A 25611-nucleotide genomic window follows, 5' to 3' on the forward strand; every position below is an offset into this window, starting at 1 on the left:
GCTCAGCATGGTGCTCTTCGAACCACATACTTACAGTGTGAGCTGCAAAGCGAGTTGCTTTGCCCCACTGGTACATGCTATTCCATAATGGCTAGAGCATGCAGGGAAGGCCCTCCGCCCTGGAAGCTTCCAAATACTGTAGTAGAATGTTTGTTTCTAGATGTTTCATGCCATACATGCCAACGGCAATCTGTCTGATGGAGCATAAAAAGTGATTCATCTGAAAAGGCCACCTGTTGCCACTCAGTTGATATTCAGTTGCAGTACTGGCATGTAAATCCCAGACTGTCAACTATGGTGCCATGCAAACAGTTTACAAACTCAGCTGTTTCAGAAATGCTTCCATCCAGATAAATTATTTCGTTCTCACATTACAACAACAACTGCACCATTTCCGCATCTCCCTGACACTATGTACCCTCTACTGCTAGTGCTGCTCTGAGTGGTTCTTGCATGCTGACATCTGATATAGGCTATGGTCACATTAGTGTGACTTGACTGTGTATACAGTGAAGATAATTGTCCACCATTCCTTTGGGGTACATCTTAAGTTACTTTTCATGTGAAAATTTCTCTCCATTAAGTATCAACATGCTGTGTTCTATTTGTTAGGAACTCTTTAGCCCAATCACAAAGCTTGATTTTCTGTACAATTGTGTTTTGTTCATTGGGTGATAGAACAGAACTGTATCTAACGCTTTCCATCAGTCAAGGAACATGGCATGAACCTGGGCACCATTATCTACTGCCTTCTGGGTCTCATGGACAAAAAGCGAACTGCATTTCATGTTATCCTTGTTTGCACAATCCCTGTTGATTCCCACAGAGATTTCCTAGGAGATTTTACATCTCTAGAGAGATTATTATGCACAACCATAAAACTCGTTTTATGCATACTACAACCAACTGATATCAGTGATATACGCCTGTTTGATGATCATTCTAGGAAACAAGAATGACCTGTGCTATTTTGTAATCACTAGAAATGCTTCATTCCACCAGTCTGCATATTCTGTAACCGTACAGGCATTAAGTCCAGTCACCTTTCCTCTGTTTAACGATTTCTGTTGATTTTTGTCCTGCAGTCATTTATTTTAATACCTGCAATTTTGACATTCATACAACTGAAAGAAGAAACTGTAGAACAATTTTCCTCAGTGAAACAGTTTCAGAAAAAGGAATTTATCATTCTGTCCTTCTCTCTGTCATCCTCAATTTTGATGCCTTTATTGTCATGGAGTGTGGACAAATGGCTTTGATCTGTTCACTCATTTAACAGGACCAAAACTTTATACGTTTTGTAAAATTCTCTTACACTTCATCCATTTAGTCACAAGATTTTCAGTATCTGAAATGAATTTTTGATTTTGACCCCTTTGGTAACCTAAAATCTGTTTCTTGTTGCACTTATTAAGCCGTAGTATCTTTCTACCCCTCTTTACATTCCTATTTACATCCACTCTATCAGCAAACCTATTCATACTGCAGTGTATCACTATTAACACACAACTAACACTGACACAAAAGCAAACCCGACAAGGAACCAAGCCATACTAAAAGTACACTTGAGGACGAATGCTGTCAACAAGTACTTCACGTAAATGAGACAAATTTATTTCCAAACAACACACACAGTACATACTGTCCACACATTCACTGACGTGCAGGTACTTTCCATGGAATACAGATACAAAGATAAATGACAGAAGTGAAACAAAATGCAGTTACTCTGAAATAACATCAAACTTTTAATATGTTCAGCTTGCAAACGGATTATTAAAATATAAGGCTTATTGCAGACTTTCCTATATGTATTAACATGTGCTGATGTTACTGTCCTGTGTATATTCACCACTGCTCCTTAAAGCAGGTGCTCTAGATGTGAGTTTACCTTGTTGACTTGTGTGTGCTCCTATACAAGTTGAAACACACAGCTGCTCACGTTAGTTCACATTCCAAATGTTCAAACACAGAGAGCCATATTTCCGTGTCAAGCTGCACAACATCCAGCATGTCAATTAGATTTCCTGTGCCTGTTTGTTGTTTTTCTCATCTCTATTTTTAGTTACTGGCTAGTGACTAAGATTGATTTTTGCAAAGAATATGGTACACTGTCATGTCTTACAAAGAAGAACTCAGATTCTCACTGGAAGTGACACTGGGACTGAATTCTTCAATTGTGATGACAGTGATAATTCTTCAATAGAATCTCAAGGTAACAGTCCTTAGCTGTGTACCCATCTGCCTGCTTCTGCAAGAGATGAAAATGTTTCTGAATCTGAAGCATCTGAAAGTCATATCAGACTGCTGGGTGGTAAAGTGCATACTTGAGCAACACATTATGCTAGAGGAAGTGATTTTTGTCCACTTGTGGACACGTTTGGTGGTTCAGCTTCAGCAGACAAGTGTGAATTAGTTCAAGATTCATGAATTTTCTCAAGATTTGTAACAGAACACCTGCTGAAATCTGTAGTAGATGAAACTACCAGATATTTTACGCCACAGTAAATATGTCAAAATCAGTGCAGTGTCAAGGTGGAAAGAAATAAGATTTAAGGAGCTGTATTCCTTCACTGTTAGTTGTCTGCTTACAGCTCGTGTGAAAACACTGAGAATTAATGATTATTCAGTCGCAAATGTACTTTAACTTTTCAGCAAACTTATGTCTACAGACTGTATCTTGTTAACTTTGAGAATGCTTTCAGTCAACTGAGCCAGTAACATAGGAGAAAAGTTATTCTAAATTTGAAATGTTAATAAAGTTCATGCAACATTCCGCAGCATACTTCATCCATATCAATACCTCTCCATGCCAGAAGCCTATTATTATTCAAAAGACAATTACCTTTCACAGGATATTCTGTTCTAACAAAAAAAGTTTGGAACAAAACATTTCTGCTAAGCAACTGACAAAAAATGGTCTTGCACAATTAACAGAGAGTGGTGACATAGTGGCAACACTCATGAAGCTATAGAGAGGACACACACACACACACACACACACACACACACACACACTGACAATATTTGAGCCCAAACCTTCTGCTCTGGCTTTATAACCATGGAATAACCACATTTGGCACTGTTCATAGGAAAAGGTGCAATGTACCAAAACTACGGAGCAAAATGAAATAAGGAGAATTTTAGTTTATCTCCATTGGTGAAATGCTTGCCAGGAAATGGTGTTATGAAAGAATTTTTTATGCTACCTGTAATCCCACATGAATGTTTGAGTTGGAGAAGTCTAGCAGAAGAACATGTGAAAAACCACAATGTGCTGCAGACTAAAACTCTAGTATGGGGCCAACTGACTGCACTCTTATACTCGTGAGTTCCACTGAATCAATGTGAAGGAGTGAAATTGTGCAGAAGGTTCTTTTTCCACACACTGCACATGAGCATTGTAAATGCTCTGTCAAGATAAATTTTAAATATGATGCATCCTGCATCACTTAGCTACTCAAATCACAATTAATAAGCATCACTATTTAACCACTCACAGATGTTTTCATCATCTAATGATTCCTTTTCAATTATTAGAGCAACATGTTTTCATTTGTGTGTCATCTTTCTAGCACATATACACTGGAGAGACAAAGAGACTGGTACACCTCCTTAGAAGTAGTGCTGGAGGGAACTGACACCATGAATCCTACAGTGCTATCCATAAGAGTACGAGGGGGTGGAGATCTCTTCTGAACAGCACGTTGCAAGGCATCCCAGATATGCTCAATAATGTTAATAGCTGGGGAGTTTGGTGACCAGCTTAAGTGATTAAACTCAGAAGAGTGTTCCTGAAGCTACTCTGTAACAATTCTGGACATGTGGGGCATCGCATTGTCCTGCTGCAATTGCCCAAGTCCGTTGGAATGCACAACGGACACGAATGGATGCAAGTGATCAGACAGGATGCTTACGAACATGTCACTGTCAGAATCGTATCTAAACGTACCAGGAGTCCCATTATCATTCCAAATGCAAACATCCCACACCATTATAGAGCCCCCACCAACTTGAACAGTCCCCTGCTGACATGCAGGGTATATGAATTCATGAGCTTATCTCCATACCTATACATGCCCATCTGCTCAATACAATTTGAAACAAGACTCGCCTGACCAGGCAGCATGTTTCTAAACATCAAAAGTCCAATGTCGGTGTTGATGGGCCCAGACGAGGTGTAAAGCTGTGTGTCCTGCAGTCATCAAGGATACACGAGTGGGCCTTTGGTTCTGAAAGCCCTTATCGATGATGCTTCGTTGATTGGTTCGCATGCTGACACTTGTTCCGAGGGAAAGTATACTGTCACCTGATGCAGAAAATGTGTATTTTATCTGAGAAGAACAGTATTTTTAACCAGAAATCCATAAAAAAGTCAAGGAATTTTTTTTCCTTGTCCACGTATAAACTGTGAACTGATAAAAACCAAATGTAAAATATCTTCCAAAACACACGCAAGTAAGTGCTTCTTTGGACAAACTTCATGGCACATGTGCTTGCGTGGGGGGGATGAAGGTGGGGAGACACTCACTTTCTTCATAGTATTGATGTTCTCTACAGCAACAGACTTCTGTGAATACTCGTCTGGAGGTTTCTCTGTGCACTTCTTGTTTTGAGCAAACTGTGTGTTTACCCATTGGCATACCTTTCTTTCAGTGTTCGCTCTCAGTGATATTTGTAAAATGCTCCCATTTATTTGTAGAAAACTCCCATTGTCAGAGTGGCTTCCTCTAGCAGCTTTCTTCTGTTTAGTGGACCACCCTGTTGCTGAGTGTGCTGCCAAACATGACATCCTTCATTTAAATGACTGCTTCACAGCCTGTGCCATATGGATCCTTCCCACCAACACCAGCTTTTCTGAATTGCACACGTGGGAACTTTCCCTGCAATACATCCTATGTTCCCATAACCCTCCTGGCCTCAACCTTTGTTAGTCACTGTCCTCACCCATCCAGTCCCTTCCCTGTTCCCATTCCAGCACTACACAGCTGTCATTCCACCATCACACCCAGTCTTTACTTCTCTCCTTTTCCATTACTGCCCCCCCACCCTCCCTCCCCACCTCTCCCCAGCCCTCTGTCTGATCTGCAGCACTTCACTGTCCACCACCCCACCATACTATCCCTCCCCTTTCCCGCTCCAGCCTCCTCCTTACCCCCACTCAATCGCCACTCCCATCATGCACTGGTGCTGCTGCCCGCTGTGTGGTTTCAGTTGCCTGAGACTGCACTTTGTGTGTGTGTGTGTGTGTGTGTGTGTGTGTGTGTGTGTGTTTTGCTGATGAAAGCCTTAATGGTCGAAAGCTTTAATTGTGAGAGTCTTTTTGTTGTGCCTATCTGCGACTCAGCATCTCCGCTATATGGTGAGTAGCAACTTTCCTGTTCATAATATTGCTACTAGGAGACAATCTTTTAGATGATCCATCATTGAAGTGGATGTGGGATTGCGGCTGGTCAGAGGCTGTACAATGTATGGCTGTTGTTATTCCTTATTTCTACAAGACCGTAACAATCGTCCACCAGTGGCTGGTAAGTTGAGGAGAGTAAGTTAAGACTGGCATAGGCATGCAGTAAAGTCACTATTGAATCTCTTCCATATATTTAGGCTTATTTCAGATCAGTAAGCAAGCTAGTACATCACAAGTCACTACTGTAGAGTTGCCCAACAGCTGAGAGTGTGACTGTCATAACAATAGGAAACTACAGACATTGTTCAAACAAGTTATGGGTTACATATGGCACTTGCCAAGTAATGAGCTAAGTAAAAGAGAGAAACCTGTCAACTTTTAGGGAAGTTGTCATACACAGGGAAATGGCACTACAATAAAAGATGTGAGCGCGCACAAGAGGAAGAGAGAGTAATGTCAGAAATCCAGAAACAATGACACAGAGAAACAGTATGGATAGAGATACCAAAAAGCAGCAGCTACAAAAGGAATGTTAATATTCTGAAATACCACTTAAAAGCATTACAAAGTATACTAAAATAAACATGTGTACACACATATTGGTGTACTTGTACTTTATCAGACAGCATCTAACCTTGCAGAAGTGGAGATTTGACTAAAGTAAGGATTTCAGGTAAAATAGCATCAGACACTCTGGTGAGAGCAGCTGGATGAAGTTCAGCTATGGAAGTGAGAAGTGTCAAAGTAAGCTGAGCAATATGCAGGTCAGCTTCACTCAGCAAGGGAGACAATTCAACGATCACCTGAAAAAGAAACAGTAATCAAAATCTATTCTTACGTAACAATGGTATCGATCATAAAAATTATTATTACCTTGTCCAACAATTCACTATTCAAAGCATTGCTATAGTTTCGAACTAGAACATCCAGCAGAGTCAACGTACTTAGTTTCAATGCTCTTTGGTTTTTTCGTAGGAAAGAGCCCAGGATAGGAATAGCTTCACCCTGTGAAACACACCTATTGTTAGTCAAATGTAAGTAGTCATGTTTATTTCTGGTATTTACATTACACACACTTGATACAGCTTCCAATAATAAAAATTATATTTGCAGCAGGTCATCCTGTTTTTAAGGAAGAGGTAAAGAAGAGGTAGGCAAAATCAAAAGTGAACATATGTTAATATCATCTGTTTTAACAGAACCAACTGAATATCAATTCTTCAAATAACAACACTTATTATGAAATAAAAGCCGCTCCCAAAAAGCAGCAATGCTGACAGACACCTTCCAAAAATTTGTGGACTCCAAAGTTTTCACCTGAAATTGTCAGATCTAGGTACTAATGACCTCCTTTCAAAGAGACTGCCACATATCGTAATAAAAGATACAAAAACAGATAGCCCGCAAGCTTTAACCACCACCACCACCACCACCACCACCACTACCACTTCTGTGATATGAGCAAATTCTAATTGAGGAGTGCCCTTTTATCACTAATTCATGAGACTAAGTTCACACACAGCAAGTGACTGTCTGAAACAGTGTGTAATATGCAGAAAAGAAAAAAATTCCCCTTCTTCCCCCCTGACTTCCCAGTTAAAAATACCCTTTTTCTTGGGTGGAGATACATTTTTTTCCAAGTGAAAATACACTATACCCTAGTGAAAGTAAGTTTTTCTGTTTTAAGTGACAGTGTACTTCGTTTGGAGCTGTGAAACTTATCAATCCTTTGAATGGTTTTAAACACTGGCACAGAACTTCTCGGCACTTTAGGAAACTAAATCCAGCAAAAAAGCACTTTTGATGCACAACAACATTTACAATGCGTATTTCCGTATTACAAAAGTATAAACATGAGTTCCATCAAATATAGAACACTAGCTTCCAAAGCACTGAAATAGAGATTTCGATACACTTTTGTCAGCTGATCATGTTAATATCATGTGATCTCACTAGCCAATGACAGCAGAGATCAGAGCATAGGGGACTAGATGTAGTCAGCCAACAGAAACATCATTGTTAAGAAGTGTGAACACACAAACAGGGGAAGTTTATGGTTTAAATTAATGTACCTGTACATTATACAGCTACAAGACAGTTAAGCTTTCACATATATCATCAGTCGTCAAAAAATTTTTACTGCCTTTTTTTCTGAGGATGTGGTTAGGCAGGATTCTAAGAGCACAGCTTAAATTGCAGCAGCTGAATATTTTTGACACACATGATTACGAATTTTGCTACTGTGCGCCAAAAATTTCGTGTTTTGCTTGTCTGAATGTATGTTCCGTCAAGCACTTTGACTTTTCCATAGAAAGCCAATTACTTGTGAAATTTCTGAAAACCCTCACACTTTTTAATGGATAATTATACTTTTAGCCATCATTGTCGCATAGTTTGTAATCAGTGAAAGAAATAAAATAAATATAAAAATCTAACCTTGAAGCTTGGTCTCTCTTGGAGCGTGTTACCGTTTAAGAAACATCAAAAATGAGCCAGGAAAATTTTAAATAAGGGCATGAATGGATGGTCTTCTCAGAGTCTAATGCTCCATTATTTAAAAAATTCATTGCACATTCTTACACGTAACATAATTCATCTTGTGTAGGAGGAAATTTACTTTGAAATTAATGCTTCTTAAACCACCATTCGCAATATTTTCCTGTGAAATGTTAGAAATGTAGCACTTGTGGCATCAAAGTGAGGTCCACAAGAAAGACAGATTGTTGCGAGTGTGTCACATTTCTCGTGGACCCAGCATTGAAAACAGTTTGTTGTTACCGAAGTTTTGTTCAGTCTTTGACTCATTTTGCTGGCACCAGACACTTCTTTGTGCACCGTGTTTTGCTTCCTTTGCAACTAAAGTTTTATTTTCGTGTTATTTTCTCATTTGTCTTTTATTGCTGCAGTTTTATTCTGCAGTAGTGGGCTAAAGTAAAATTCTTTGTCAGAGTGTCAGTTCTTACCACTCAAAATTACAAAAATTTAACTGGAAACTAAACCAACAAACTAGAATTCTAAAAAATCCTGTTTTTTTCTGAGACGAAAAAATTCCCTGGATTTCTCAGGGCGTATATGTTATAGTGGAAATTTCAGGGAATGTATACCATCACTGGTGATAGTGCACCTTCACAGGCTCATTTAGTGAAAGTGTATTACTGATTCCAGTTCTGTCAAACAGTTCACATTGACTAGGGATACTGCACTACCACTAGTGAATGTTTATCTTCACTGCCAAGAGGTATGGAATGTGAACCATGGCTGTAATAACACAACAGTCATAATTCAAAAGTTGCATTTATCACTTGTAGTTTGTGAACAGTCATATTATGCAAAATTCATTTATTGGCAGAAAGACGTGCACCACAGCACTCTGAGTTGCACAACACATTTTTGTTTTTGCAAAAGCATCTCAGAGTCTGACAATTTTGCTGGCAGTTGCATGGCTACTTTCCACTGACTTGAGATGTTGCAACTGTCCTTAGGGCAACAGTTTTCTCTGCTGGTACTTCCTTCTCTGAGATTATTCTTAGAGGGCAATTACTGAACTGGGACCTGAAACAAAATGCTGTAGTTTGTAGCCGCAGTGGCATATCGTATAGACCCTTCCATAATTATTAACAAACAAACAATTTATTACTGTGCCTATGGTTGGCTCACCACACCATCTCTCATCCCAATTAGGTAGAAGTCATCAGCCGTTGTCTCAAGGATGACTCCCAAGACAGACCTAGCATCTCCTCTTCCTCTATCAAAGTCAGGAACTGGAACTCTCACAGTACAGCCATTTCCCACTGTTGGAAAGCAGCGATCTGAACACTGCTGCATTTTTTGTGCTTGTTCTTATAGGCACTTGTACACTTCAGTTCTGTGTTTTTTAATAGCATGAGCTGACTCATATAAATCAATCATTATTGTCAGGGATTCTTTCTCTCTCTCTCTCTCTCTCTCTCTCTCTCTCTCTCTCTCTCTCTCTCTCTCTGTTCTCAACCTCTGTTCCTGTTTGTATGTTATCCTCTTGCAATAGAGATTTACTGTGATCATTATTCTGCAACGTTTCAGTCCCTGTGTCATTGCTAATACTCACTCGATTAATTATATTTTCAAGGTCATCCTCAGAGTAAACTTTCGTCAACACTTCGGGAGGTAAACTTTCGTCAACACTTCGGGAGGTAAACTTTCGTCAACACTTCGGGAGGTAAACTTTCGTCAACACTTCGGGAGGTAAACTTTCGTCAACACTTCGGGAGGTAAACTTTCGTCAACACTTCGGGAGGTAAACTTTCGTCAACACTTCGGGAGGTAAACTTTCGTCAACACTTCGGGAGGTAAACTTTCGTCAACACTTCGGGAGGTAAACTTTCGTCAACACTTCGGGAGGTAAACTTTCGTCAACACTTCGGGAGGTAAACTTTCGTCAACACTTCGGGAGGTAAACTTTCGTCAACACTTCGGGAGGTAAACTTTCATCAACACTTCGGGAGGTAACCTTGTTGAAGAGACAGCATGTTTAGGAGGGCAGCCGAACATCGCTTCGTAAGGAGATCTTTTAATTCCAAAATGTACAGCGCTATTCTTCATTAGCTGGACAAATCTTAATGCAAGGCTCTATTCCATGGTGTTTTGCTCCTGCATCGATGTAGTTAGCATATTTTCTATGTCTTGATTTGCTCGCTCTACGCTGCCTTGGCTCTGATTGTGTAAGTTTACCATGAACAAATTTAAAATTGGGCCGTAGTTCAGTTAAGCTGCTCATTATTTTGTTAATGAACTCTCTACCATTGTCAGACTGCAATACTGAAGGAGCACGTAACACTGTAAAAATGTCAGTGATGTTATCCCATACCTCTTCAGCTGTTTGGACTTCAGTGGTCTAAGAATAACGAATTTAGTAAAGCGAGCCTGAAAAACCATTACGAATTTGTAATCTCTATCTGGTTGCGACTGGAAGTCGATGAGATCAACTTGACATCTGGAATTTAGCTCCTTGAACAGCATTGGCTTCACTACTATTCCTTTTCTCTGACCTTTTTGCTTTTGTAAAAAAGGCTCACACAAACTAAGATAAATTGGGACATTGTGTATGGTGTATTACAGAACTTTGATTTCATCATTCAGTTTTGTCCACCGTGGGCAGTCATTACATGAACATTATGCAGAATATCATACAATTCATCATGAACATAGTATTTAATCTTACCTTCTTCAGTCGTATTAATTTGGTTACTCCATTCACTTCCAGCACTTCATCTCTCTTCTAAAACTTTTTAGTCATTGCCGTCCCGCTTTCATCCAGATTTTAGTGATTTAGCATTGCTGATAAGTGACTCGTACTTCTCTCTGTCCACAAAGACAGAATTATAATTGAGGTTTTTTCCCATTCCACTCTAAAATGTTCGTAGAACTTCACTGATTGAACCGTAGTTGCACCGATGTGAACCGTAACTGCACTACTGTCAACTGCACTGCTGTATAACATAACAATAATGAGCTGATGACAATTACATTAATACTGATGCATGGTTGCATCATTGGATGCTTAATAACCCGGGAGCAGCGATGGTACACCTTCACTAATGGATGATATGCTACTGTACACTTTCCCTAGCTGAGTACAGTGATGGTTCACCTTCACTTGTGGATGTGTTTTTTTCAGTTTATGGTATGCTCTCAGTGATCATTTTAGTGATGGTGTACATCCACTAGGGAATGTTTACCTTCCCTAATCTTCCACTTCCACTATAACACATACACCCTGTTACTGTACGGGCTATTAACGCCTTCTGAACTATTAACTGCACATTCCAGGAAGATATTCAGCACTGTGACCAATGGAAGTAACAGAGCTACCAAGTCACAAGACAGTGTAAGGTTTTAGACCTTTATTCACCTGTATGGGCTGCTATCAGCATTAAGACAACATACAACGCAGCGTACACTGCAACTTTTGTTGCCAACATGCATTGTACTCACTATGCTGAGTGTTTTTTATGTTGTTATCACTGCATGGCACAATGCTTTTATACATAAAATCAAACATGCTACACTGTTCTGTCTGCTAATGAAGTTAGGGTAAGTGGCAGTAACAGAAAAGACATCAGCACTGGTCGAATTCCTTCAATTTGTATCAATTCAGCTAGCTCTCACCTTTCACCATGCCAAGTGGCTTCAAGGCATGTGTGAATACTTCATTTAATTCACTTCATAAATGTCATTCAACAACTGACACATGAGAAAATATGAAATTAAATTTTTTATATAAAACTATGTACAATTGTCTTACCATAATTGGGCGAAGATCAATACGAAGAGGAGATCCTGCCACTTTAGTAAGTGCTTTAACAGTAGTTAAGCGAGTTATTTCATTACGAAGCCGGTCGAGAAATATTGGAAGACATGTTGGCAATTCACCCTGTAAAAACAGAAGCTCATCAGAAATATCTAACTTAAGGAAACATGGAAAGAGAATATTGTTGTATTCATATCAAGTGGAGTGTGATATAGAGTTTCTGATACTACACCAATGTTAATGGGTGGCAACTTGTATCGGTTGAGTTTTGTGTCATTTAAGCTGTCCAGAAGTCTGCTTAATACCCACGAGCAAATATTACATATAGGCTACTTATGTTAATCAATCATGATCCAAACTATTCTCAAAATCCTGTTCTCTTCATCCCAATTCTCCCAAGCTCTTCAGATACTTCCAAATGGAGTGATTTCAGAATGTAAAACATATTTTCCTCTAATTTGTATTCACAAATAAAAATAAATAAAAAGAAAAAATGAAAGCTCTCTAAAAAAAAGGCCTCACAGACAGGCACTACCCCAAACAGATTTACTGTGCCATAACTCAAGCAACTCTAATCCTGCCCCCACCCTGGAACCGAACAAATGAGGCATATTCCTTGCCAGAACTTCAACTACCGCTCATTCTTCCCACAGATACATCCAACACAAATTCTTCCCACCCCTCCTAAAGAGGTATTCCACCACCCACCCAACCCACACAATATTTTGGTTCATCCCTATCCCACTCCCGCAGCCAACCACTTGCCGCAGGGGTCATAACTGTGTGGAAGAACTACGTTCAAAACCAGTATGATTCACCCACATAACACATCCTCCTCTAGTTTTGTCACAGGCTTGTTCTATTCCTTCAGAAGCAGGGCCACCTGTGAAAGCAGCAGAGAGGTTGTGACTTAACACTCAAATAAAGAAACCTTGTTACATAGCCTTACACAAACTAAGAAGAGCCGTCATGTTTACTGAAGGCAGCCATTTACTGTCACAATAATTGATTTTATTAAGGTAAGGCAGTAGACTGAAAATTTTCAAAAAATCAGTTCTTAGTTACTTGCATAATTAGGTTCATTTCTGAAGGAAACATTCCAAGTGGGGAAAATATATCTAAAACAAAAATGCTGTTAACTTACCAAACGAAAGCATTGGTATGTTGATAGAGACAAAAAACACACAAACACATACACAAATATCAGGCTTTCGCAACCCAGGGTTGCTTCATCAGGAAAGAGGGAAGGATGGGGAAAGACGAAAGGATGTGGGTTTTAAGGGAGACGGTAAGGAGTCATTCCAATCCCGGCAGCGGAAAGACTTACCTTACAGGGGAAAAAAGGACAGATATACACTCGCGCGCACACACACATATATCGATCCGCACATATACAGACACAGAGGTTGGGCAGAGATGTCAGTCGAGGTGGAAGTACAGAGGCAAAGATGTTGTTGAATGACAAGTCATGTACGAGGGGCGGCAACTTGAAATTAGCGGAGGTTGAGGCCTGGTGGGTAACGGGACGAGAGGATATATTGAAGGGCAAGTTCCCATCTCCGGAGTATTTATGTGTGTGTTGTAGAGTAACGTTTGTTTCATATGTTGACTAACCTGCTACAGTGCATTTCAATAGGCGAATGTCTGCAGGTGCACTTGTAAACTAATTTTCTTTTCTAGGAACTGCAAAACTTAGCAATCCTTTGAATGGTTATGATTTTATACACGGGTGTAGAATTTCCCAGCACTTTAGAAAATGAAACTCAGGGAAAAAGACCTTTTGGAAATATCTTTGATGTGCAGCAACATGTACGCTGCGTATTTTTGTATTACAAAAGTATACATTAGAATTCCACCAACACCACGTTACTTTCCGAATCACAAAAAATGAGATTGCGATGCGCTTTTGTAAACCAGTCATATCTCATGTCATGTCATCTCGCCAGCCGATGACAGCGGATATTCAGAGCACAGGACCAGCCAAAAGCATTAAAATACAGTGTTGCTACAAGAAAAGCAAAGCTTTCACATATAAAATTGGTCTCTAACATCAACACGCTGCAAGAGAAGCTAAGTTTTCACATATAACATTGATCTTTTTTGCGCGTGTTACACTTCAGGATATATCACACAAATGTGCCAGTAAAATTTTTAATAACGACATACTCTCACAGTTCAACTTACGTAAAAGGATATTTACTTTAAAAGTAACGCTTTTCAAACCACCATTCACAATGTTTTCCCGAGACCTGTTAGGAATAGGTTCATTTCAGCAGTTGCCAGAGAGCGCCGATAACAGGAGACATGGCGCTTGCGCAGCTACCATGATGTAGGAAGCCCGTATGTACGTTCATGTAAAACATTGAAAGTTCATACATTATGTAATAAAAGAAACAAGATATCAGAGGATACCCCCCAAGAGCATCGGAATTTCATGAACCATACTAAAATGTGCACATTTATATTTCATACGTAAAGTGCACATTCGTATGTCCAGATTCCCAATGAAGTAGATCTCAACCTGATAGTAAACTTTTCAGTGTGGTTTTCGGGATGTAAATTTTCTTGGAGCACCAGTACTGTATTATATCATGTTTGGTTCTTTATTATGGCATAATGCCATACGTGCTAGAAGATGAAAACGTGCACTTGAAATGCAGCGAACAGTTCAAACTAGCCAGTACTGTGGAATTAAACATTTCGTTTCAAATACATTGACTGTCTCTGTGGAAAAGGCTAATAGAAGACAAATTTCTTTAGCAAACAGACTAAAATAACTTAATTGTTCTGCAAGGCAATTAATGCCCGACTGTCAGAAAGGTGGAAATAAAATAAAATCTGAAACTAATAACATATTTAGCTTTCTGTAATTATGTGAATGTATTTTAATTCACTTGATAGCTCCCGGCCACAGATACCCATTTTTGTTTTCATTTAACGTGAGAGTAAACAAAGGGGAAACAGCAAAATCACTAAATGTAAACATGGTTCATGTTCTCCTCTGCGCATCAGTCCCAGATCTACGATATTTGCTAACTGAGTCAATACTTGGAAGAAAGAAAGAAAGAAAGAAAAGAAAAATCGAATTTTCAAAAATATGTTGATCTTGTGGCACACACCTTTCTGAAAGTCAAACATAAAACATACATGTTTGAGGAAATTTAAGATATGTTATTTGATCTTAAGTGTGCCAAAGTGCAGTGCCACACCTTTTCATACAGCATTCTTCTTTCGCATGTCACTGTATTTCGCTCTGTGGAATTTAAACATGTATATTTTGTAATGGATGCCATCAAACTATATTCAGGACAGCGGAAATTGAAATGTCCTGTGGTGTCTCTCCTGCTCCCAGTCTCACACAATTAATAGCGGATAGGATGATTTGTAATTGGGAGAACGAGAACTCATCAGAAAATTTGCACTCTTCATTGCCTTTTAGCTAATAACTTGGTGTTTTGTGTGATATAAAATTCTATATAGCATACATAAAACCATTAAAGACAAGAGACAAGCAAGAAAGTACACATTTCTTCAATCCTTAGCTCCTAGCATTTTTTCTCTCTGATATTGCTACAGCTTTACATGGCATGCTTTCCTTTCTGCGAAAGAATCTATTACCTCATCAAAATTCGCCAAACGTTTTGCTACATGAAAAATCAAAATGTCGTTATCTAATACTGAAATAGCTGTTAATACAAATAATACCCAAGACTGGTGTGGTTTCTCGATCTGATTACGTCTATTTTGTCGCTGTCTGCTAGATAAAACAAAATAGGCCTCTCTAATATTGCAACAATTTTGTAACACACACCAAATAAACGAGTGTTTTGACACAAACGGTCATTTTTATAACACTACAGAATATAATTCATGAAGTACCAATATCAAATGCCTATTAGGCTTACTAAAAGCAAAAAGCTTCATGTCAGGAAATAGTTTCACATTTCATTCATACGCACCAGTTTCTCAAGCACGAGATCAAAAAGTAGTATTACGAAATTTTTATATAAATTTGGAATCGTCCAATTCTTCCATAATTTGTGTGATATCCCCGCTTCTTCTCCTTCCTCATTCTAACAAACACTCTTGTCAACACCAATTTTGTAGCTATTCCTGCCACTGTCAAAATTTTTTTGCCGATTAACTTCACTAACCCTGCCAGAATCACAGGTTTAGTTATCCGGTGACTATTCTGCGGTTAGGCGTTGTTACATGTTCGTACAACATGTTTTCTGCATTACTTCCAGAATAGAACTTAATCGGCTGCTAGCTGGGGACTGTACAACTGGTCTTTACTAGTGTAGCAATCTGGCCAAAAATTTTCTGTCAAAATTTCATTTTCTTGGATACACCAAGAATACGTAATCTTTCTCACCTGTTATTCCTGTTAGTCGTTTATATCCATTCTGGTAGTCTGAATCTACAGATTTCGCTAGTAATTATAACAACGCTGATCATTTGCAAACCCAATCAACCACATCATCAGAGATTGGCATTCATCCATTCGGCTTTACTTCACTCAGCTCGTACAGCCCTGTCCTTTTGTCTGCGACGAGGATTCTCCTGACAGACATCACGTACACTATGCATGCATTCAAAAATCAACTTAGGATTCATTCAAAACTCAACTTAAAATGTGTTCAAAAACCAACAGGGATGCATTTCAAAATCATATGAATAATCAATAGACCAATGTGCACTGGATGCTAGGCGCTTTGTGAAACAAGTTTTTTTTCCTCAAGAACATGCTGGAGTCCAATGGCTGCTTCATAATCCGTATATCTGGATCCTTCCCTTCAGTGCCAGCTTTCCTAAACTACACAATTGGGAATTACACTTGCAACAGATCCTGTAATTGTCCTTACCTCAGTCTCCACTAATCCACTGCATCCAGACACACTACCGAACAGTCTCTCCCTCCTCTGTCCTGTCCCCCACCCCCCCCCCCTCCAAACCCATGTCTTCACGTATTCGTCTTTGTGTGCTTCACAAACTGACTGTCTCTGGTGCCCTTATACTGCATTCCTTTCCTGTACATCTGCTGCTTTGCCACTCCCCACATTCCTATCCCACACATCCACACATGTGCTGCCTCCCTCCATGCCGCCAGCTATCCATATCCAAACCCCTCCTCCTGCTTCCCACCTCTTTTTCATTCAATTCACACTGCCCGACACAACCACAACCCAGTGTATCTGATGAACTGAAATCTCACTGTCAGTGCACATTCATCCAGCACAACATGGCTTCACATTGTGCGGTGTGTGTGTGTGTGTGTGTGTGTGTGTGTGTGTGTGTGTGTGTGTGTGTGTCAAAGTATTCACCTGCAAGGTAGCAAATTTTCATTATTTTCTGTGTGCCTGTTGACAACTCACTACTACTACTTTTCAGTGAGTGGTCTCCTTACCTCATAAATTATTTATAATTGTACCAGAACTTTCCAATATATTTAGATGTGAAATTTGTTCACCTGGGAAAAAAAATTAACCAATTTGCGTACAATTCAGTGACACAATTACTTTTGCAGGTATATTTTATTATAGTTTAAGTGGGCACATACTACCAATCAAGGGTGGTGTTAGAATTACATAGGGCGCCAAACAAGCCAACACCTGTAATGAAGTGCTTTTAGTAAGTACTCAAACAGAGAGAAAACTTTTAAGATAGACAGTAAGTAATATCATAATGTGACTGAGCTCTTGCAATATACAAAAACACAGGGAAATAAAAATTCCTAAGTACATTTTATTAATAAATAGTTAATATAGCAAACCCAATAACTTGTACACCTGCATGATTTTTTTTTTTTTTTGGAGGGGTGGGGGATTAGGGATTAACATCCTAACAACAACTGGGACATCTGAGATTGAAACCAAGCTTGAAATGGGGAAGGACTGGAAGGATATATGCTCCACTCTTTCAAATGAACCATCGTGGTATTAGGAAAACTATGAAACCTACATGCGATTGGCTGGATGGCGATTTTAACTGCCGTTGTCCTGAGTAACAGTCCCGTGTTGTGCCACTGTGTCATCACACATGGAGCAGAGAGAGAGAGAGAGAAAGAGAGAGAGAGAGAGAGAGAGAGAGAGAGAGAGAGAAGCGTAATGTATGACAAAAGGTACCTGTGACTTCCACTACCTGACAGCTAGTTTGAAGACCTCAGTGTTTTACTAAGCAGTCTTGTTGTAAGAGGTATGCCCTTACTTCCTCTGATCTTTGCACTGATTAAGTAGAGACCAACAATTTAATATGGTTGCTGAGTCACAGTGGAACTTGCATTTTTTGTATTTACAAAATAATGGCAGAGGTGAAAGAAGTTATAATTGACTTTCTCATAGGACAAACAGGGATTCTAACCCTCAGACCTTTAGACTTTTGTCTGGCACTTATAAACTGAGACACTGATGGCAGCATTTTGAAGGAATAAAATGACAAACATTTATGATAGAAAACTATAGCTGCAGCAGGAAGTGCACAGACTCCACATGATTCAAGAACCAATATTTATACCAGAAAGCTTCAGTCAGTGACATGATTATGAGAACGCAATGCAATAGCATCCTTTGAAGGTCTGAAATCAAATATCAGAGTCAGTGTGTTGTATAGTAATGGAATACATACAATTACAAACATTCTAAATGAATTACAAGAATCTATTTCAAGAAGTCACAAATGACACCCTAAGCTCCAAATGCAAATGTTAGTACATCTGGAAAATTTTGTAATTCACACTGATACTGAACTACCCTTAGTCATATTACCGCAGATGTCATGAATTTTCTAAGAGCATTTTATTAAAGAAACATGACATAATACCAGTATTCATTAGTACTGAGAAGATCAATGAATAAATTAAACTCAACAATCTGTGTTATCAGCTCCTAACAAACTGAAAACCATGTATCCCTTTAGAGAATATAAGTTTAAAACAATGTAAAGTTCATGAATATGCCACATCGGATACATACGAATACAAAGAACATATACCTCAACTCCATAGACAAACACTTAAAACACACAACATTTTCTTTCTTTTCCTTTTCCTTTTAATTTCAACTCTATCAAACAACACAAAAACCAATTATGTCTGAGCTGAAAATTAAAGAGTTCTGAAAACACTACGGATAATTTCACTAGTTATGAAACCTATAAGATAACGTTCTACCTGCTAGTGCAGCATTAGTTTGCATCACGCGCAACTACACAAACAAAGAACTACAGGAAGATATTTTATACATATCTCACTTTTTAAAATAAAACTGATTTGACAGATTTTCACCTACCTGAAGGTAGTCTCCCAAATTGCATATTATCTGGCCCATGCAAGAAATGGCACGCTCCTTTACTTCCTGATCTATATCGGCTGCCTTTAGTCGAATTAAGGTACAATTATAAAGTTCTCCGGTAAATGGTGTGAAGTCAAAATTGCTTGGTGTATCTGCACAGAAGAAAAATGAAATACTATTTTAAAGAGTGCTGTGCCTTTGATGAGTTCCTTTCCAGCCTAAGATTCCAGAGAATTCTAGATGTACCATTATTTGTTACTAAAAGAGCACATATGGAATTTTCACGGAAATTATTCCAAGAATCAATTTCACTGAAAATATAACTTAACAGTAATGATAAGTACAATACTGAAAAGCTGTTTTCAAACTGTGACAGTCAAAATAAATACAAAGAAGGCAACAAACACCACACTAGTGTACCTATCGCATAAACAACCAATTGTAATATCTAGAAAAGGTGCCTCAAAATAACAATCATAAAAAGCTAATTATGGAAAATTTACATGGTTAGTACCAAACAAAAAACACAAATTCCTTAAATTGTGGATAAATCTTACCTAAAGGACGTATCACTTTCACAAGTTGCTGCAGAACAAGCAGTGCTTCTGCCGTTATTTTGTAGAAAGTATCTCCAACTGCTGTGATAACAGGAGGTACCAGAACAGCCATATGAGGGTGAAATACTTCTGGAGAATGCGTTGTCAGGAGGCAATGCATAAATGACAAAGTATCTATCTTCATGTTACTACTCGAGTTCTTATCCCTGTTTGCAGAAAAGATAAAATGAAATCATTTATGATGTAAATTTTCTTCTATGCTATTATACATTAGAGTGAGCTGATAGAAACTGAGGTTGAGGTAAAGCATTTTGGTAGTACACAGATCAAATGGTGAGTACTTCCTTTTAGCAACAGCACTGAAATGATCAGTAAGTACTCCAGGTTATAAGATGCGTGAAAGAAAACAATCACAATTTACTGGGAAGTCTTTTTGGAATAGTAATACAGCACCACAATGACGGATTAACAGTTTCAGATAAGCAAGAGAACTATTAATGGCAACATAGTATGCAGTGTACTCCAGGGAGAATACACAACATTCTGACTGACTATATTACAGTTCACTGTTTACAAAATATTAATATCAATGTAAGTTCTCTTCTCAACAATAATCTACATTTAACGGTCTCTATTTAAACATTGTCAGACTTGTTTATTGTTCATTCGAGTTTAAGTCCTAAGGATTTGTGTCAAAAGTGCATTTCTTATTGGATAGAATATATTACAGAATACTCTGAAAGATTACTGATTATCTGGTAAATGCTAATTCAATTTTTTTTCAGCTTCCTGCAGATGACATGCTGATCAAAGATTCTCAAAATAATCCTTTCACAGCATCAGAATAATTTAATACAGGCACCAACAGTTTTTTATGTTGTTCTTGCTGGGGTGGCGATGGAGCAACAGAAATTTTGGTCCTTGCAATATATTTTGCAAAAATAAAATTACTGTGTGTATTTTCTCCATATTAGCATCGAAAATAATTTATCTTCATGTCATATCAAATCAGGTTTACACTGACTGAGAAACAATATTTAAAAACTTCCTGGCAGATTAAAATTGTGTGCCCGACCGAGACGGTAACTCCATCCCGAGTTCGAGTCGGTCGGGCACACAGTTTTAATCTGCCAGGAAGTTTCATATCAGCGCACACTCCGCTGCAGAGTGAAAATCTCATTCTGGAAACAATATTTAAGTTTTCCAAAATAAGATAACTAACTGATATTGTTGCTGGACAACCACAAATGAATTTTCAGTACTACACACACAGTGTTAATATCACCTCAGCACCCACAGGAATTTGACATGGAGCATGATTTCAGTTGGCCACAGCTCTTTAAGGAAATCAGCTGTGGCTATGTCAATGGAACCAACCAGGCAGTCACCTGATGTGATTTAAGACACCCTTGGGAAACGTAAACTTAGATGGCTGCGTTATTAACAGAATCTTCAGACATGTATTTATAAAACACTGCTGATGTAAAAAATTTAAGTATTGTGAAAAAGTGGTTGTCCTATTCTCACATCTGCCACAAATGCACCTGTCCACATGCACATACAATCTTTACAAGAGGTATAAATTATCCCTCTCTGTAAAACTATCAGAAACCTAGTACTAGTACCAGACCTCAGTAAATCAGTGCCCTTTAATTTCTTACAATTAGATAACAACAAATATTTAAAAGGAAATTTTCGCTGTATCAGTATACTCACCCTAACGAGTACTGCATGCCAGGGATGATGGCAGGAATATGATTTGTGAGAGCTCCAGGCAGAACTGTAACCAGCTCTTTAAGCAATGCAAAACAGTCTTGCCTTGTCTTGATACTCTTCTCTTTCATTTGGTTGTGAACAGCTTTAACAATAGAAGGAACCTGAAAAATAAAGAAGCCGATGTATTAGGACAATGGACATAAAGACTTCCATGTAAAGCTATCTCTCGACTGGACAGAACAATGACAAAGGTTATCAATCTGGGAATTACTCATTATGCAGAATGAGATATCAAATGGCAACAGCTGATTTCCACTTCACACAGTAAATACCACACTTCATTTTAGTTTTGAAGAATAGTTTTCATGTTAAGCAAAATTGCACTGCCGAACAGAACGATTTTGATGATAAAACTAAAGAAGCAATTTTAAATTATTTAAGAATATAGCCTAATTTTCCAATTACTGAGATCTAAATATTCTTCTATCAGTGTATCAACAATATAAGGAAAAGATAGACTGCTACTTACTGTAAAGATGACACATTAAGTTGCAGACAGGCACAATTAAGAGACTTACACACTGGCTTTCAGCCACAGCCTTCATCAGAAAAATAAAGAAACACACACACACACACACACACACACACACACACACAGAGACACAGACAGAAGCAAGCACACCTCACACGACTGCCATCTCCGGCAGCTCAGATGGTCATGCGAGTGAGAGCTGTGCTTGCTTCTGTGAATGAATGTGTGTGTGTGTGTGTGTGTGTGTGTGTGTGTGTGTGTGTGTGTGTGTGTGTTTCTCTTTCTTTTTCTGACAAAGGCTGTGGCTGAAACCCAATGTGTAAGTCTCTTAATTGCACCTGTCTCCAACTTATTATGTCAACTTTACGTTTTTGATATTCCAACCTGAGTTTGCACTGTTTGATTTCATCTATCTGTGTATATTTATTAGAAACTAAAGAGATTTACCTGAGACTGTAACATGGATAATGGGCCATCCTCTTGATCCATTAAGTCTGGATCAATATTGACTCCAATTGTGGGCCTTGTTTGTCGTAGTAATGCACAATAGGCATGGAATATGTCTGACTTGACATTTTCTTCACGTTCTAAATAAAAATAGAAATGAAACAAATTTAAACTCATCACCAGAGGTCTGCATTTTGTTTACATGTTGCTTCTTGGAACTTATGAAGAAATGCAAAGTAGAAATGTACACGAATAATTAATGACAGGTGAACATTATTTCACAAGACAATGGGGAAAAAACAAACCCACTAAAATATCATAAGGTTCATATCATAAACTATTTCAGAAAAATTGCACATAGATCTATTATTATTATTATTATTATTATTATTATTATTATTATTCTCAAAATATTTGACCACTCTGACACTGCCCAATGGTCTGTAACTGACACCTAAGCAATTTTCACTGGCCTGTTGTTGGCCTGACCTAATTCCCCATGTTGCTGTTGCACAATTGTCCACAGTGAAACACTTCCTGTGTTGACAGTACATATCGAGTTATTTTGTGGATTTTCAAATGTTACCTACTAGGTATCTCTAAACATGTTAGATGTTTCTGCGTCCATTATTAGTATACTCGGAAACAGCTGATTTTCCTCCTCCTGTTTGTTCGCCATTACCAGGTTTTGGACAATTATTTCTTGTAAGGTATATATGACAGATGGTAGCCTAAAATAGGAAACAGCAAGACATCCTGAATTTGCTTTAAGAAAGACAGCAGGATTAGAGAGTATTTTTATCACTTTTTCCTCTGTTGCTATTAGAACAGTATGCAAAGGGATGAAATTCAGCCCACACTGTAGCTGTCATAGGGAGTAACATTTAGTGGGCAAAAGACTTTCATTTCACGTCACGTTGCTAACAAATGTCATTAGACACACATTTTCTGCTTCATGCACAGAAGTGACAAGTACTTGAACAATTCAGATAAAGTTGAAGCAGTTTTACAAACTTATGTATGTGTACAATACTATACACTGGTAAAAAATAAATATCTATTACCACTACACATTAAAAAACGTAACATTTTACTACTGACACACAAGTGATATCCATCCTAAATCTGTATACTGACAAAGTGTACAAGTAGTTTAATTTCATACCTATCTATATTCTAATATTTTAAATCAGTTTGAAGCCTACTATTTCTCTTACATCTCTTAGTCGGCCCCCTTCTCTTACTTTTTAACTTGGTGACTAATAGACCATTACTTAGAGGGAGGCTGGCTAGCTAGCATGCTCTCTCTCAAAGATATAAGGTTGTATAGGCATTTAGTAGCACTGTGAATGGGATCCACTGACAGAGCTTTAGGAAATACACTTATAATTGTATCAGAATATTTGGAAAGTATGACTCTGTGCCAAGTGACCCAATCTGATTGAAGATGCTCTATGTTTTACTATTTTCAATTTTGATCAAACTCTCACAAGTATATGTAAGTAAATGTACATTAATGTCTGCCACGTTTTAGCTCCATCTGTAACTTAGTGTAGTTACAAGGATCACTTTCTTGGGAATGATAAATACACCAAAAAATACTCACGTTTACTAACCCACTGTTCCTGGCCCAGTGGAGGTAGAATTGTCAAACTTGCCTTCCTGACATCGTTTTATCCAGAATATCGAAAAAATAAATGAAGATCAGAACGTGATGCCCATGGCACAATCACTCTTCAGAACCATCTCACCTATTGACTAACAGAAACAGTCTTTTTTGCCAGAATAAATGCTACCAAATTCTTGATTTCTGCTTTTTTACATGTGACAATATTCCTTTTTAAACTCAAGATTCTTCTATAGTCTTTTTAACAGACCACCACTGAGAAATTAAGATCAAAATCAAGATTTTTTTCTAAATATGCCTGTTGTTGTTGCTGTCTTCAGTCCAATGACTGGTTTGCTGCAGCTGTCCATGCTAGTCTGTCCTGTGCAAGCCACCTCATCCCTGCATAACCACCACAACGTACTTCCGTTTGAAACTGCTTACTGTATGCGTGCCTAGATCTCTCTCTAACCCCCCCCTTCCCCTCCCCCTCACACACACACACACACACACACACACACACACACACACACACACACAAAAAAAAATTGCCAACTATAGCATCTCGGGCAACTATTGCAATGGATGCAAGCAGCAGTCTGTAGGAGGCAGGGAAGGGGAAGGGAGAGGATAGTAGTGTATAGGTAGGGAGAGAGATGAACACTATCTGATGGAATGTGCAGGGACTAGACTGCCAACAGGCACAGCATCAGAGATTATGGGGCAAGGAGGTGGGGAGAAAGAGGGATTTAAAAAAAAAAAAAAAAGGAGAGGAGCAGGGAAAGACAGGCGGATGTGCTGACAGAGGGCTGCAAACAAACAGGGTGGGAGGTGAGAATGGGGAGGAGATGAAGAACTACTTAAACCTAACTAACCTAAGGACATCACACGTATCCATGCCTGAGGCAGGATTCGAACCTGCGACCATAGCGGTCGCGCGGTTCCAGACTGTAGCGCCTAGAACCGCTCGGCCACTCCACACGAGCAGAGAATGTGTTTATGGATATGCCCATGTACACAGGTAAGAAATGCTGGTGTTGGAGGGAAGAATTCTGACAGCTTGGATAGTGAAGCAGCCACTGAAATCAAGTGTGTTATGTTCAGCTGCATGTTGTGCCACAGGGTGGTCTACTTTGCTCTTGGCCACTGTTTGGTGGTAATCATTCACCAGTTAGTTGGTAGACATACCAATATGAAAAGCTGTGCAATGATTGCAGCTGAGCTGGTAAATGACATGGCTGTTTTCACAGGTGGCCCGGCCCCTGATGGTGTTCGATAAACCTCTTACAGGACTGGAACAGGAAGTGCTAGATGGGTGGATTGGGGTGGATTGGGCAAGTTTAGCACCTGCGACTTTCACAGGGATATGATCCTTGTGTCAAGGGGCTAAGACAGACTGGGAGTAGCACAGGGATGGACTAGGATGTTGTGGAGGTTGGGCAGAACTCTGTTAGGATGTCCCTCATTTCAGGGCATGATGGTAGGTAATCAATGCCCTGGTGAAGGATGTGGTTCAGTTGTCCAGTTCAGTCCGAGGCGGTACTGGGAGATGAAGGGGATCTCCTTTGTGGCTGCTTCTTGATGGTGGTAGGTGGATTGGAGGTGTGAGGGGAAATGACAGGGATATGCTGGTGTGAGTCTCCATTTCATATCCTCACTACTTGGACCATCATCAGGTTTTTGTTGCCTAAATAACAAAACTGATTTAACTACTTATAATGTTTTCTCTCCGAATATAATTCTTTTAGCATTGCCTGATTTAATTTGGCTC

At 38.9% G+C, this 25611-nt stretch overlaps 1 protein-coding gene across 1 annotated transcript in view; it reads right to left on the minus strand.

Annotated features, from left to right (window-relative positions):
• LOC124775659 (cullin-associated NEDD8-dissociated protein 1) overlaps positions 1 to 25611 on the minus strand; it is a 168236-nt gene that overhangs the window by 71330 nt on the left and 71295 nt on the right. The window contains exons 8-14 of the mRNA XM_047250487.1: positions 22235 to 22374; positions 21256 to 21416; positions 19540 to 19745; positions 18980 to 19134; positions 11688 to 11816; positions 6281 to 6412; positions 6042 to 6210 (exon numbers count right to left, since the gene is read on the minus strand). Of these exons, the coding sequence (XP_047106443.1) occupies positions 6042 to 6210; positions 6281 to 6412; positions 11688 to 11816; positions 18980 to 19134; positions 19540 to 19745; positions 21256 to 21416; positions 22235 to 22374 (1092 nt within the window). The remainder of the gene's footprint in view (positions 1 to 6041; positions 6211 to 6280; positions 6413 to 11687; positions 11817 to 18979; positions 19135 to 19539; positions 19746 to 21255; positions 21417 to 22234; positions 22375 to 25611) is intronic.

This window comes from Schistocerca piceifrons, chromosome 2 (genome assembly GCF_021461385.2).
Source record: "Schistocerca piceifrons isolate TAMUIC-IGC-003096 chromosome 2, iqSchPice1.1, whole genome shotgun sequence".
In the NCBI taxonomy this organism is placed as follows: Eukaryota; Metazoa; Arthropoda; class Insecta; order Orthoptera; family Acrididae; genus Schistocerca; species Schistocerca piceifrons.